The sequence below is a fragment of the Vitis riparia genome, chromosome 3 (genome assembly GCF_004353265.1).
Source record: "Vitis riparia cultivar Riparia Gloire de Montpellier isolate 1030 chromosome 3, EGFV_Vit.rip_1.0, whole genome shotgun sequence".
NCBI classification, from domain to species: Eukaryota; Viridiplantae; Streptophyta; class Magnoliopsida; order Vitales; family Vitaceae; genus Vitis; species Vitis riparia.
In genome coordinates, this window is record NC_048433.1 from 11,205,040 (window position 1) to 11,221,456 (window position 16,417).

Sequence of the window (16,417 nt, forward strand, 5' to 3'; positions counted from 1 at the left end):
ATCGATTTTGTATTTCAAGAAGGCAATAATGGTGTGCTTTATAGAGGGTTGATTTTTTAGATTTCTTCTATAATGTTAGCAAAATTCATCATAGAAGCAATCAAATAAGGCAATAATGGTGTGCAATGTTTTGAAGAAGACATGCGTTGTCAATTCAAGTAATGACGACAAATTATCTCCATAAAAAAGCTAAAGATTAACAAAAAGTAAAGCTGGTTTCTCTTATAATAAGGGGTTCTTGTAACACTAGTTTTGCTTGATATCGAAGGGTTAAAAGTTTGGCCTTCTTATGTTTGTTTGCATCCTCCTTTGTTGTTGGATCCTTTTCTTTTCTTTTCTTTTTTTAATTAATATTCTTGCCTTTATTTGTCTTCAAAAATGAATTCACTTTTTGGAAACTAAAATTATTTCTTTAACTTTTTGAAGACTAAAAAGAATTTTTTGAAAACTTTTACTTGGTTGCTATTTGGATTGACTTTTGGGAAGGTACAAGCAGATTTTTTGAATGCAATGATAGATTTTAGTAAAAATAAGTTGTTAAGGGCTTTAGACAATTTTGGAAGCCTCTTGCGACTATAAGTTATTTAGCAATCTGCAACTCTCAAACTCAACCATCCTTCCAACCATGGCTGTCTGCAACGCTGGTATTGCCCAACTCCATTCAAATACACTTCCTTTACTCCATATCTTCATGGTCTCCTTTTTATTGTCTCTAATGATCCCTTCTGCGAATTCATCATTATCTTTCAGTTTTAATGATTTTGATCCGAATGGTAATCAAATTCATTTTGAGGGGCAGGCTTCTTATTCTGGTGATAAAGCCATCTACCTCACTAGAAACCAGCAGGTGAATGATAGTTGGGGTCGAGCTACATATCGTGAGCCGTTTCACCTTTGGGATAAGGCCTCGAAAAGGATGGCTGATTTCTCTACCAATTTCTCATTTGGAATTGATGCCCAAGGAAATTTTTCTCATGGTGATGGACTCGCATTCTTTCTTGCTCCATACGATACCCAACTGCCTTCAGATGTGAGAGGAGGCGGCGGCCTGGGTCTTGTGTCTAGCAATCAGGCACTGAACTCAAAAGCAAATCACTTTTTTGCAGTGGAGTTTGATACTTATCGAAATGATTGGGATCCAGAACATGATCATGTTGGTATCAATATTAACTCCATGAAATCTGTGGAAAACATGACATGGTGGAGTCATAGTCCGGGAGGAAAAATAAATCAAGTTTCCATCAGTTACGCTTCTAGTTCCAAAAATCTGAGCGTTATCTTTGGCACTCATGATTTGTATGATGATAACACCACTCCACAAAGCCTCTATTACAAAGTTAATCTGAGCAATTACTTGCCCGACTTCGTTACTATTGGCTTCTCAAGTTCAACAGGATATTTCTGCGAGATACACGTCATTTACTCATGGAGTTTCAGTTCATCGAATTTACAAATCTCTTTGATAGTGAAGAAAAGAAGACAGGACTAGTGGTGGGATTGAGTGTTGGCGTTTGTGCCCTGGTGGCCTGGTTGGGATTGGTCTGCTTTTGCTTGTGGAGGAAAAGGATAAGTGAGAAAGGGGTAGAAGATCCTGATTTTGACCTGTCCATGGTTGACGATTTTGCAAAGGGTACTGGGCCTCGGAAGTTTACGCGTCAAGAGTTGGTTCTTGCCACAAATAACTTTGCAGAGGCAGAGAAGCTTGGAGAGGGAGGGTTTGGTGGGGTTTATAAAGGTTTCTTGCGGAATCCAAGCTCCTACATTGCTGTTAAGAGGGTCTCAAGAGGGTCTGAACAAGGGGTAAAAGAGTATTGTGAGTGTTTAGCTAGGTTGGCAATTCCGGACAAAATTCCTAAGTGTCCCCTAACTCGGCTTTCCTATTCCTATTCGGACTACTTGACTTTAAAGACTAAGACTTTGCTAAGAGGCCGAGGTATGTAGTCGAGTGTGGAGTAATTGGGTGTGAATCAATCCGGTTTTTAATCTTTAAATGTGTTAGAAAGTTGGGAAAAATGGTTTTTGGTGCAAGACTTTCATTCCTCTGTTTCTGGATCGATCCAAGTGTAGGGGTGGATCTATCCAACTAATGTTTTTTGATCAAATCTCAGCCATTAGATTAAGGGTTTTTTTTTACACTTTAAAAACCAATCTTATCTCATTTTCTGATAGGAGAGACTGCTGAAAATGTGGGGAGAGCAGCCACACTCCAAGTGTTCTTTATTTTCTCATTTTTGCTTTCCTAATTTGGGGGTTTTTGATTGCAAAGAAAATCCACTTCTCTTAATGTTTTCCAAACTAGTTTTCAATGAATTTTCTTGAGCAATAAATGGGTTGATTCATTCTTTCATTTACATCTCAATCTCTCATTCTATTTGGGTTTGTGTAAAAACCCATTTTCTTCTTGTATGGATTCAAGAAGAGGCCGAGATTGAGCTTGGTGCGGACTCCAAGTGTGCTCCAAAAAGAGAAACTGAAAATGAAGGTACTAGTCAAGTATTCTGGGAAGGATTGGTTGGCTTGAGCTAGGTAAAACCTTGTACTCAGTTTTTATTCTTCATAGTGGAGTTTTTAATCGGTGATAGGCCCGTGGTTTTTGATCTCTTCAGAGGTTTTCCACGTTAAAAATCTGGTGTTCATTGTCTCTTTCTCTCACTCTATATTTTGGTTTATTTTTTAGGAGTGTTGAAACATTTGCATGTGTTTTGCATTTATAAATTGTTGGGAGATTGTTGATGCATACATTATTGCTTGTGGATGTTTTGCTTTGTTGAAAAGTTATTGGAAGAAAAAAAAAAATTCTTGACATAAAGATAGTCTAAGGTTAGGTAACCTTTGTTGGGAGAATTTTAAATTGTTCTACAACACCTATTCACCCCCCTCTAGGTGTAGTTCATTATTGAGATTCACATTTTTCAAGTATGCATCTGAAGTAAAGATCATCAGTAGATTGAGGCATTGGAACCTGGTGCAGCTAATGGGCTGGTGCCATAAAAAAAGAGAGCTTCTATTGGTATACGACTTCATGCCAAATGGTAGTTTGGCCTCTTGTTTATTTGAAGGAAAAACCTTGTTGACATGGGCAATGAGGTACAAAATTGCTACAGGATTGGCCTCAGCGTTGCTTTACCTGCATGAAGAATGGGAACAATGTGTTATGCACAGAGATGTAAAATCGAGTAACGTGATGCTGGATACAGATTTCAACGCGAAGCTTAGTGATTTTGGGCTAGCCAGACTTGTTGATCATGGGAAAAGGTCACAAACCACAGTTTTGGCAGGGACTATGGGGTACATGGCTCCTGAATGTCTTATGAAAGGCAATGCTAGCAAGGAATCCGATGTCTACAGTTTTGGAGTTGTTGCTTTGGAAATTTGCTGTGGAAGAAAATCTGTGGAGCCAAAAGCCATGGAAAATCAGATCAAATTGGTGGAGTGGGTTTGGACCCTTTATGGAGTAGGAAAGCTTCTTGAAGCAGCTGACCCAAGATTATGTGCAGACTTTGACGAGAAACAAATTGAACGCCTGATGATTGTGGGGCTTTGGTGTGCTCACCCAGACTGCAATATTCGGCCTGCAATAAGGCAAGCAGTTAATGTCCTTAATTATGAAGCTTCATTGCCTGTTCTCCCTTCAAACATGCCTGTGCCAATGTATTATGCTCCTCCAGAAAATACATATGCCTTTTCACTTCAAGCATCCTACACTGTTACCATTTCTGAGAGAGGCTATCCCGGCTTCCAAGCTTTTCTGCTGGCACAAACTCATCTAACTTCACATCTTCTTCAACTTCTTCTCCATCTGCATCTCTGCTGCACAATCACTCAGTTCTTCATAAGTTTGTCTGGTTTCAGTTTGCTATGCATTTGAAGTGTTTAGTTTACTTCTGAAAGCAATGTGTAGTGCTCGTCACCGTGTATGGATGGATTTCTGTTTTCTGAAACTAGTAGTATCTTCCATATAATTTATAGTAAATCTGATATAAACAATATAAACTTACAAAATTAATTTAAATTTTCTAAAATTTGATTTCATAATTTTTTTTTAAATAATAATCATATTCAAATGGGGTTCTTAAATCAATCACAATCCTGTATAAAGATGTATTAAAGCTAAGTATGGAAGTGGGGCATTTATAAACACCAAAGAAGGGGAGGCTCCAATTTTATGATATATGTCATAACTACAAAATAATTAAGTCTTAAATTTATTTTAAAAAAAAAAATTCATATAATTATTTGAATTTTAAATTTAATCTATCCTTTTCTATAAGGAAAAAAAAAACAACAGAAGGAGAAAAGTGTAAATTTGTTGATAATTCCTTATTTTTGAATTTTATTAATTAAAATTCGTGTGTACAAATTTTATTACGTTACATATCTATATTATTTTAAAATAAATATCATACTTTAAATTAGAAAAGTTTATATCTCAATCTTATATATTTGATACAAATTTCATTCATGGTTTTAAAAAAGAACAATGCTTAAAATTGTAATTGAATGACATACTTAATTATATACTTCAAATTTTTTATCATAAAAAGAAAATAAAATAAAATAGAGTTCATTGTATTGAACTAATTATAATAGGACAGTATAAATACATTATAAATAATGTAAAAGGATTGACCATAACAATATATCCAATTAGCAAAATTTTAAATTGTAATCAAGCCTTATAATAATTTAATAAATTTATTATTTATTTTTATTAATATGTATTATTTTTAATTACTAAATTCAAATATGAACATAAATATCTATTATTAATTCCTATTGTTGCGCTCAATTTCCAATCACTTTCTGAAGATCTCAACCAAAGAGTCGTTCCATCAAAAGACTGGGCCTGCATCCAAATTATCAGCAATATTAACCTAGGAAATATCTTCGCCACTTCCTTGCAAAGGGCTCCCTACATAGTAAGTTGCTACCAAGCATCCATCAATTACAAGGACATTGTTCGAACTCACTATTCGTCGTGTAGTCCCAGTTGGGTGATGCAAAGTATTTTATCTAACCAATTCATCCTTTTTCTCCGGGAATTTCTATGTGGTACAAGAATAAAAAGCATAGGAAAGGACAACCAGGTTTGATTTCCTCAGTTGACTAGTAAGAGATACTTGGAATAAATTTTTTTGAGGATATTTTACTTTGCAGTGTATGAATCGCAATTCAACAAACAACCTAAGAATGATGAGAACCGTTCAGTGGCTGCTTCAGATCTCCTTATTACTATGGCTAAGCAAAGGATTAGCAGCAACTCATGCGAAGCCTGGTTGTCAAGAGTGGTGTGGAGACGTTGACATTCCATACCCCTTCGGAATTGGATCTGCTGGTTGCTACTTCGATGAATGGTTCGAAGTAACTTGCAACAACTCTACCGACCCTCCTAAGCCTTTCCTGAAAGGAGTAAATCTGGAGGTGCTCAATGTTTCATTACATGGCACCGTCCGGGTCAACAACCCAGTACTCCTTTCTCAGAATTGTTCCGGCAAACCATCAAATGACACGCAGTGGTGGGAGGGAGGCCCCTTTTCATTCTCCAACACCTACACTAGATTCACTGCTGTGGGTTGCAGCGCCATGGCCTACTTTATGCAGGATGATACAGTAATCGGGGGATGCATGACCCTCTGCAAAAAGGACGTCGCAACTGCGGCAAAGAATGCTAGCTGCTATGGCTTGGAGTGTTGCCAAACCCAAGTCCCTCCAGGCCTCCTGTCCTTCACTGCAAATTTAGACACCTTTCCTGAAGGTAGTGCTGATGAGCAAGAACCATGCAAATACGCGTTCATGGTGGACCAACAATGGTTCATCTCAAATGTACCAGATCCACATACGATGAAAGATATGGAATACGTTCCAGCAGTGCTGGACTGGCGGATATACAACGCAACGTGCGATGCCTCCACCTCAAACCTCAACACATCCACAAGTTTTTGTGGCGAGAATACCATTTGTTCAACTGACACTCAAACCTCAAGTCTCACCTGCAGCTGTCCCCCGGTATATGTAGGCAACCCTTATCTTCCCCAAGGATGTGAAGGTACACAATCTACAGAGGAGTGCTAATTTATTTTATTTATTATTTTTTTGGAAATCGGTAATTTTTCCAGAAAAATTATGTTTAGGAGAACAAGGGAGTCTAATTTTATTTTATTTTTTAAAATCTCACTTTTACAATCTTATTAAAATAAGATTCTTTACAAAAAATTTTTTAAAAAAAACTCCAAAATTACCCTCAATGAAAATATTTTATATTTCTTTTATAAATAAAATTTCATACTTTGAAGACTTTCAAAGTTAAATTATTTTAAAAAAAAAAATTATAATAATAAAAATCCTAAAAATAAAAAAATATGTATCAAAGACTCTTTAAAATTATTAATATTTATAAAAATAATTTAAATATTATGAAATAAAATAAAAAATGAGGGATAAAGGAGTTGGTCAAGGGCCAATCTTTCCTTCATGTTCTTTCTTCTTCCTTCAAATCTAAATACTTTTTCACTTACATTCTCATTAATTTTAAACAATGTTCTTCATTTCTATACAAAATAAAAATCAAATTTTTATAGTTTTTTTCATACCCATTTTTCCAATGTATTCAAAAATCGTAACAATAAGGAATATTCAAAATTTAGGACATCAATAAGGAATATTTAAGGGGTATAACATTTTTTTATTAGATGTTATAAAAAGTGTTTCTTCTCGTACGTGTGTTATTACCCATGCTCTCTTAAACATAATTTTCCTTCTTTTTTATTTATTTGTTTCTATCAGAGTAGTTCTTTCTATTTAATTGTTTTTTAATCACTTGATAGAGTAAGAGCCAAGGTTGTTGAATCATTTCTTAATTTGAACATGAAGGTGAAACTCTTGATAAGCTACTTGCTAATAGGACGAGGGCCATAATGAATGCAACTCATCCTATCTATTTAGATGAAAGCGAACAACGTCACATAATGGTGTTACCAGGTATGTTCCATCTTCTATCTTTTTCTCTCTTTCCTCTACTCTTAAAACTACACATTAGAAAAAATAAAAATAAAAATCAAATTTTAGAATCCATACTATTATCATAGGATACCTATGAACCATAGTTTTGAAATTTTGCCATAAGTACGACTAGAATCATTAATTAAATTTTAAACCATATTTTTCATTATTTATTATTAAGGTGTTATTGAGTATTTTATTAAAAAATTAATGATTCAAAATTTTAAAATTTTAAATAATTATTTGAAAACATAAATTAAGAGGATGCTTATTTTTTTAGTTTTTTTCTAAAAGCAAATATGGTTTCAGATTTTAAGTTGTTTGATTTTTTACTTTTTCATGACTTATTATAAATTTTTTACTGAATAAAAAATATTAAAATATTTGATTTTTTTTTTAAATGGAAAAAATAACATGTTGATTTTTCTTTATATTTTAATGTTTAATAGAAATAAAATATTATAAAAACAAATAACATAATACTTAACACTATCAAACACTATTTAATTTTAAGTTCTATTTAAAATTAAGTAACAAAACAAACTTCACCTAAATTTCATACTTTTTTTTATAAGAGTTTTTATATATTTTATATAGAAGATATCATTATTTTTTATGTTAAAAAAAAAAAAAAAGGAAATGTATCAGAAAGAGAATTAAATTAAAATTAACTTAACCATACGTCTACAAGTTTGAAAGGGAATAAAAATTAAAATACTCTGACTATCTTATTGAAAATTAAAAGAAGACGAGTATTATTATTTAATGAGTTATTTAACATACACAAAATAGTAAGCTTTCTATTTTTTAAAAATAATAATAATTAAAGGGTATGTTTGGAAGCTATTTAAAAAAATAGTTTGCTACTTTGAATAACAAAAAAAAAAAAAAGGAAAATATTTTTGACAACCATAAAACAAAATGTTTTTTGAAAATATATTTTAATTACTTTCAATTACTCCTAATTGTTTTTTGAAGGCTATTTAAACAAATAATTATACAAAATATGGAGAATGATTGAAAGTAAAGTACTACATATAAAAGTTATTTTTAAAAAGTACTTAAAAACATAGAAAATAAGTTAAGACCATTTCAAGAACTTTTATTCTAAAAAAACAGTTTTCAATGATAGTTTTTCAAAACTATTTTTTATGAGGGCTTTCAAAAACACTCCTTAACATAGGTAAAATAATTACTTTATACTTTCATAAATTTGTTAAAAATTATATTAAGAATATTTTTTTTATAAGGATATATTTCATTCATGGAAAGTAGTAAAGGAAGGAAAATATTTTTTTTTTCTTCATATCTAATGTTACCCCAAAAAAAGTGAGTAAAAAAAGGAAATGATTGATAGAGAAAAAGTACTAAAAAATATTGCCTTCTTATTTTTATAAAAATGAGAAAAGTTCAAACAAATTGCAATCCTCTACAATTAAATTTTCTATCTAGGTCCTTTTTATACAAGAAACATGAATAAAATAAAAAAAAATTATATTTTCTTTTCCTTAAAATTTCTAGGAATGAGACATAGCTTAAAGCTCGTGGCAAATGTTTTGTAGTTTCTCAATACAAAAGCTCTATTGTAAAATTCCTTATATAAGTTGAGTCAAAGATTTGAAACTTTAGTCATGTCTAACAAATTGACCATCTCAACCACAATCTTTTAGCTCACAAGCTCAATTAAGCACAACCAAAGTTTAAACCTTAACCCCAAGGTTGGCAAAATCTAAACCATAACCTTTTATTCTCCTTTTGGCAAGTTTCTAATTTTGACAAATCAAATATTTTCAATCCTTGGGTAGGTTAGCTTGAGTTGGGTCAAAAGGCTAGATCAACCTATGATTTTCAAGTCAAGTTTGAACTCAGACCAACCAGTTCGCACTCACCCTATGTTCTATAAATGATAGCACATAGAATCCAATAACCAAGTTTGAAAGAGAACCTACATAGAACTATAGATGTAGTATTCCCATAAGAATATAGAAGCAAAAATGATAGTTGTAGTATCAACATTGGTGTTTCTTTTACAAAAGGAACAAGTGAAATGCCAGTACTCCTAAGATCAACTATTTTAGCAATTTTGGATTTGTTACGACGATGGAAGCTTTCATGCAAACATCGTTAATCAAGAACACAAAGATAAAACAATAACACATATGGTACACAAGGTTTTAATATGCTTTGACCAACCATGCTTATGTCTACGAATGAGAAAGGATCATTCCATTATACAATAGAGAACATTATAGAGGATAGAACCAAAACATTATAGAGGACATAACCAGATACAACTGTTGGGTTTCCGAAACATCCCATGTTTCCCCACTCTTCGTATCCCTATCCTACCACAAACCCTCTCACTCCATTGGGTACCTTCCGTTCTTCCTCACATCTCTATCCACTTCGTATAGTCTTTACATGCCCATATTTATCTCATAACTTTTTCCCTTCATGACTTAGAATATTTATGGAGATATTTCCAACAACCTTCCTTATTCTATAAGAAAATCTAATATTATAATAATATATCAACCTAGAAATATTCTATACAAAAAAAAAAAAAAAATCTATACTAATTAGGAAATTTGGACACTTCATAATAGGATTAATGTTGGCACACTACAAAAAGAGGCCTTCGTTGACATTTTTTCAATATTAATGTAAGGTATATCTGTGAAGGTAGGTTATTGTTCATATATGTTATCTATGCCAGTGACAAGAAAAGTTTAAAGGTAACTTAACATATACATATGTTAAGATTTCTATTTTTACAAATGATGAAATCTTATTAGTATATGATATGTCAATGTTTATTTTATATGTGTTAAGGTTGGATTCAACTTATATCAAGATTACTTAATCTTATGTCAATGTTAACTCATTCTTTTGTTAAGATTAGTCCAACGAATGTCAAGGTTAGGTATCATATATCAAGGCTTTTAGATACATATGTCAAGGTTAGATTTTATATATATCATAATTGGCTTATATATGTCAATGTAGGGAATAAGTACAACTGTCAAGGTTCCCCTCGAAAAATTTTAAAATTATTTTTTAATATGAAAAATTGAACCTGTTGCCATGTATAATCAATTTGATATTATTTAAGAATGATAATGACAATCAAATTATCCTGATTTTATATATAATCAAAACATATTTAATATACATTTAATTATTAATTAAAGCACAAATCAATGAACTTGTTTAAAGTTATCCCCAATTTCTCTATATAGAAGAAACTCATAATATACAACGAAATTAAAAACACACTATAAGATAATATACATAAATTTAAATTAAGTTGCTCATGTATATATCTACAACCAAGTCTCTTGCCTCCATCTTGAAGCATTACTTTATGGGAAAGCCTTAAATTTCTAACACCCAAACTTCGAATCTGTAGCAAAAAATATAGAGCATATTAACAAATTAAAAAGAAAAATGTATAATGAGGAGCAATCAAATATCAAGCTTTATGAAGAATTTTAATAGCAAGCTAGCCACTACACCTTTATTAGACAATAATAGATTATTTCTTAATAACACAGATAAACAAACCAACTCTCAAATATTAAAATATTGATATAGAAAAAACATATGGAGGCTAAACCTAGGAACAAAACCTAAAACAGAAATCATTTTAACCTAATGAAGTTATTGTTTTGATCCAACCTCAACCAAGATATTTAACTATTTAGATCATTATTATGATTTTTTTAACCTAACACTTTCCCTGAAATGTCCAATTATACAAGTCAAAGATAGCCTACAAATCATGCACAAATGCTTCATTTGATTGCTTAGAAAGACCAAGAAAAAAATAACAACACAACCAGCTATAGTTTACCAAGCTCTACAGAAAGGTACATGAAAAAAATAAATATGACATCATATTGAATGAGGATAGGAAAAATAAATGAATAAATTTAGCAAGAACTAAAACAACTCCAAATTTATGTAAATGCAAACTATACCTGGTTTCATCAAAAACTGCACATTTAAGGTTTTTTTTATAATTATTTTTCCATACAAAAAGAACTTATCCTTATAAAATTTGAGGAACTTGTCTTTCCACATTTGGAGCTTGGAATTTGAGGACAATGAACTGTTGTTGATCACCAAAAAGTTGTTCTAAACAACCTCACCAAAGCCAAAGAATGTGGGGAGCAAAACAACTCTAAAAACTAGAGCAACACATTTACATGTCTAGAATTCAAATGGCAGCCAAAGAATCTCAAATGCTTACAACTTGACAAGTCCATTTGAGACTCAGAACCAAAAAACCCAATAACTAAATATTTCAACCATCACACAATCCACACTTTTTCTTCAGTAAATCACAAAGCAAACCAGAACGTACCAAATAATTAAAGATCTAATATGTAGAAATTTTGAGGTTTTTGATCTCAAGTTTGATGTAGGTGAAACCAAAATCAACATAATCTTGATTCAATGATGTTCTACATGACCAAAAGAGGAAAATAGATTATTAGAATTTAACTAACAAGAACAAATAAAAAGATGAAATATTACCATTTCCACACCTTCATTTAATCGATTGAAAGAGGCAAAGACCCATTCAAAGCCACAAAATTAAGTGCCTAGGGAAGAAGAACCCATTTGATTTGAAACCCAACAACATGCATTTATCGGTATTTTTACCGATTTTTCAAGAAATTTCCCAATATTTCCTACCAGTCTAGCTCGCGCACAGGATACAAAATATGTCCAATTTTTTTTTTTTTAAAAAAACATAAAATGCTATTTGGTAATCTAATCTGATCATGATTTGGTAATTTGATCATCACAATTATTGATGGATAAAGACACCTATAGCAAATGAAGCATTAAAAGAGTATTAACATATGCATCCAAAAACAAAAACCAACTATTTTCCAAATATCATCAATTTAATAAAGTGTTATATGTAAAGACATACTTGAGTCTTCCGTATCTTTAGTTCGAGCAACCAGTACAGGTGGCAATGGAAGATCTGTGAAGCTAAAGGAATGACAACTTAAAACAAGTGGACTGTGAAAAGAATATAGGAAAATTTATTTCCTGTGTCTGTGTGTACCATGTGAAATTTGGAAGAGGAACAAAATTTACCATCAACAGGCAGAGTGTCTCTCATCCATTCCTCATCCATAATATCCATAAGCACACCAAGGCTTACTTCAGCCATGCGTGATCTATACTTGCCTCAATATCCTTTAAAAAAACAGACATACACATTACTGAAATGGAGTAAATTAAAGGCCTAATTAACATAGTCATTCTAAAATTAATAGAGAAACAAATGTTTGACTCCAAACCATGCACAATCATGATAGATATACAAATACACCTCATAATGGGATCAAGGATTGAAATGTCAAAAAATTTCAGCGATATTTCAGAGAAATATCGCTTATCGGCTAGCTTCGACACAATATTCGTCATCAATTATCGGTCTATGGAAATTTCGATAATTTATCAAAAATATCTCTAATATTTCAATATTTATCGGTATTTTTATCGTTTTTTCTGGAAATTTCTTGACATTTCCTACCAGTCCAACCCGCGGTAAAAATATGATGCTATTTCATAATCTGATCATGATTTGCAGGCAAAGGTTGTGTTTTTTAGCCTGGCTCAAAAATCATGGATTTAGGGTTCATGAAATTTAAATCCAATGGAATAAAAGCAAAGAGACCCCTAGAATAGATCCAGAAAACACTGGGAGCAAAAAAAAAAAAAGCAATTTTTTTGGTTTTCCTTGGGGGTTTTGCATGGATTTTCTAGAAATCAAACGAGGATGAATTTTCTCGAAAATCGAATGGGGGATGGATTTTCTTGGGAATAAACAAGGGTTTTGCAAAGAGAAAATACAAGGAGCAAAAAAAAAAAAGCATTTTTTTTTTGTTTTCCTTGGGGCTTTTACACGGATTTTCTCGAAAATCAAACGAGGATGAATTTTCTAGAAAATCAAATGGGGGATGGATTTTCTTGGGAATCAAACAGGGGTTTAGCAAACAGAAAACACAAGGAGCGAAAAAAAAAAAAGCAATTTTTTTTTTTTTCCTTGGGGGTTTTGCATGGATTTTCTCAGAAATCAAACAAGGATAAATTTTCCCAAAAATCGAATGGGGGGTGGATTTTCTTGGGAATCAAACGGGGGTTGCAAAAAAAAAAAAAAACAAAACAATAATAACATGATTAGATTAGTACTTGCTAGGATTGAGAGTCGCAGAGAAGGGCGAATTCTCTCGTTTGGAGAGCATCTTCAAAAAAGGCCTTCTTGATGCCCGATTCCCCAAGGGAGAGAAACGGTGGCCCTTTTGATTTTTATAGTTAGTAGAGATAAGATAAAAAATAAAAAAAATAATAAAAAACGAAACAAATCATGAGAACAATTTTCCTCCCTCTATATAAATAATTATTAATTACCCATCTTTATTTTGATTAAATCACATTGAAATTTCCGTTTTTATGGACGATATTTTATGAATTAAAATTAATTTGATAAAATAAATTATTAATAATCTTAATTATTTAAATAAATTAATATTAATAGAAAAAGCTGTTACCACATATTTTTAATAAAATTTTAGAAATTAAATCTCAAATAAAATATTTTATATAAATTAATTTAATTTTTCATTTAAAATATAATAAAACGTGTTTTAATAAAAATATTTTAAAATTTTTAAAATAAATATTGTCTTCAACAAGATGGTCTCCCTTCATCTAACAATATGGCGAAACTACATCAATCTTCATTTTGATGCTAAGACTATTGCAATGTCATATGTATTATATTTATGTATAAATTATTTTTATTCAATAAAATCAAATATTTCTTAACTCAATTCTAACTTTATACACTTCCAAAATTCATATTTATTATTCTTAAAATTCAAATATCGAATTTATTGATATATCTCTGTCTACCGATGTTTTTTTTATTTATTATTATTATCATATTTATATCAATTATATTTACAAAATAACTTTAAAATATGAATTCTTACTTATTTTATCATTTTTTTTAGAGTTTTTCCAAGCATTCCTATAAATTTTAAATAATTTTCGCTCCACCAATATTTGTGAAAAAATATCCACCGATATTTTTTCGATATTTCTGATATATCCATAAAATCGAAGTACTAATATATTTGTAATTACCGATATTTTCATTCTTGGTTTAGAGCAAAAAGTTTCAAACCCTAAGCTCTCAAAATGAATGTCGGGTTTTGAGAAAATGAGGAGTGTTCTTTGTAAATACCACAGGGAACCTTGACAGGTAATTATAACATGATATCTTGACTTATAATCCACAGGTCATTTAAGATCATTTTACTAGAATTAAAATGGCATATATTTTTAAAATCATACCTTGACTTTTGATTTTATGTCAAGCTAGCCACATTATATAAGTACCTTGACATATGAACATACTAACTATACATTGACTTATAAATTATCTGTCAAGATTTTATTATATAAGTCATGAAAGAATTCAACAAAATTTTATATATGTCATTATTGGCTTAAACAAGTTGTATATGTCATAGTTGTTCATTTAAATAGGCAATATTGACACATATCACCTTAAGTCAAGATAATATATGTCAACAATGACCTTTTTTGTTGTAGTGGCAAAAGCAAAAGAAAAGAAAATAATTAAGAGAAAAGAAAATTGACCCAACTTTGCATAGTTTAGTCAAACTTAACCTATTTCTATAAGAATATAGGTTTACTATATTCTATGGAAAGAGGAATTTATTCTATAAATTTTAATTAACCTATAGTAAGACCACATTTCTCAACTTGGAAATCTAAGGTTCATAAATGTGGTAAGGGGGCGATATAAAGTTTAATTAGTAGCATATTTTGAATTCAACTAGTATATTTTTAGCTTGCTAGACAGTAACAATTTTCTTTTGTTGTGAGTTGTGCAGTCATAGCAATAGGAGCGCTTGGAACATTACTTCTAGTAATTTGTGCATGGTGGTTGTACAAAGTACTAAAAAGGAGAAAGAAAATTAAGTACAAGAAGAAATGCTTTAATAGAAATGGTGGTTTACTCTTGGAACAACAATTATCTTCAAGTAAAGGAAATGTTGATAAAACCAAATTGTTCACTTCCAAAGAGTTGGAGAAAGCCACTGATCGTTATAATGAAAACCGAGTCATTGGACAAGGAGGCCAAGGTACTGTTTACAAAGGAATGTTGATGGATGGAAGAATTGTTGCAGTTAAAAAGTTGAAGATAATGAGTGATAGCAAACTTGAACAATTCATTAATGAGGTTGTCATTCTATGCCAAATTAATCATAGAAATGTGGTTAAGCTATTAGGTTGTTGTTTGGAGACAGAAGTACCTTTGTTGGTCTATGAGTTCATTCCTAATGGAACCCTTTCTGAACATATCCATGGCCAAAATGAAGAATTCCCAATTACATGGGAAATGCGTCTTCGAATTGCTACTGAAGTTGCTAGAGCTCTTTCTTACTTGCATTCAGCAGCTTCTATACCAATCTATCATCGAGATATTAAATCAACTAACATACTTTTAGATGATAAATATCGAGCAAAAGTGGCAGACTTTGGAACTTCAAAATTTTTTTCCATTGATCAAACGCATTTGACCACCCAAGTACAAGGTACATTTGGATACTTGGATCCAGAGTACTTCCAATCAAGCCAATTTACCGAAAAAAGTGATGTCTACAGTTTTGGAGTAGTTCTTATTGAGCTTTTAACTGGGAAAAAGCCAATCTTGTCAACTAGATCGGAAGAAAGGAAAAGTTTAGCCTTATATTTCAAAATATCAATGAAAGAAGATCATTTATCAGATCTTCTTGATGCTCAAGTTGTAAAAGAGGGTATGAAAGAAGATATCAATGAGATAGCTTTTCTTGCAAGACGATGCATAAACTTGAATGGGAAGAAAAGGCCTACAATGATGGAAGTTGCAATGGAGTTGGAAAGAATTAGAAAGCGTCAAGGAGATTTTAGAGCTCAAGAGAATTCTAAGGAGATTGAATACAACACCACTGAATTGATTGGGCCTTGAGATGTTACCTCCACTTCAATAGATTCTTGCTTGAATACCAATGCATCTTCTTCATCGGATGTTTAACGTCTATTGTTTCAAAGGTCATTTTAAGTTTATAAGCATAATTTTTCTTATCATATTATATATGCATTCATGTAGAAATATGAGACTACTTTAGCTACTACTTTGTGTAATTTTTCTTTAAAGCAGTATTGTACGATGATACTTTTTATATGGGAATTATTTTTAGTTGAACCTAATGTTGTTGTATGATGCTTCTCATTTAATTAGAATAAATAGTAGCACTTCATCTTGCTTTTTGACTTCAAGAAAATTGTGGTTTGGCATTTCTTTTTCACATGCAATTCC

General features: G+C 31.4%; 1 protein-coding gene, 1 long non-coding RNA gene and 1 pseudogene across 3 annotated transcripts; 2 read left to right on the forward strand and 1 right to left on the reverse strand.

The window, feature by feature from the left end:
- Nucleotides 1-625: 625 nt before the first annotated feature.
- LOC117910941 lies at nucleotides 626-3,888 on the forward strand (annotated as a pseudogene).
- Nucleotides 3,889-5,193: 1,305 nt separating this feature from the next.
- On the forward strand, nucleotides 5,194-16,066 carry LOC117910943 (wall-associated receptor kinase-like 1). Its single transcript, XM_034825121.1, has 3 exons — nucleotides 5,194-6,046; nucleotides 6,871-6,978; nucleotides 14,949-16,066. The coding sequence occupies exons 1-3, from the start codon at nucleotides 5,194-5,196 to the stop codon at nucleotides 16,064-16,066; spliced, it is 2,079 nt and encodes a 692-aa protein (XP_034681012.1).
- Nucleotides 10,985-13,288, reverse strand: LOC117911690. Of its 2 annotated transcripts, XR_004650894.1 has the most exons (4): nucleotides 13,216-13,288; nucleotides 12,115-12,216; nucleotides 11,945-11,998; nucleotides 10,985-11,465 (listed from the first exon to the last, which is right to left on the reverse strand). It is a non-coding gene; the product is annotated as an uncharacterized LOC117911690 (long non-coding RNA). The 2 variants fall into 2 exon arrangements; XR_004650893.1 differs by lacking the exon at nucleotides 10,985-11,465 and having other exon boundaries at nucleotides 11,843-11,998.
- Nucleotides 16,067-16,417: the final 351 nt, after the last annotated feature.

Coding starts and splice junctions, on each gene's coding strand:
- LOC117910943 (XM_034825121.1), top strand. CDS start 5,194: ATGAGAACCGTTCAGTGGCTGCTTCAGATCTCCTTATTACTATGGCTA. Junction 6,047..6,870: donor TCTTCCCCAAGGATGTGAAG/GTACACAATCTA, acceptor TTGAACATGAAG/GTGAAACTCTTGATAAGCTA. Junction 6,979..14,948: donor TCACATAATGGTGTTACCAG/GTATGTTCCATC, acceptor TGAGTTGTGCAG/TCATAGCAATAGGAGCGCTT.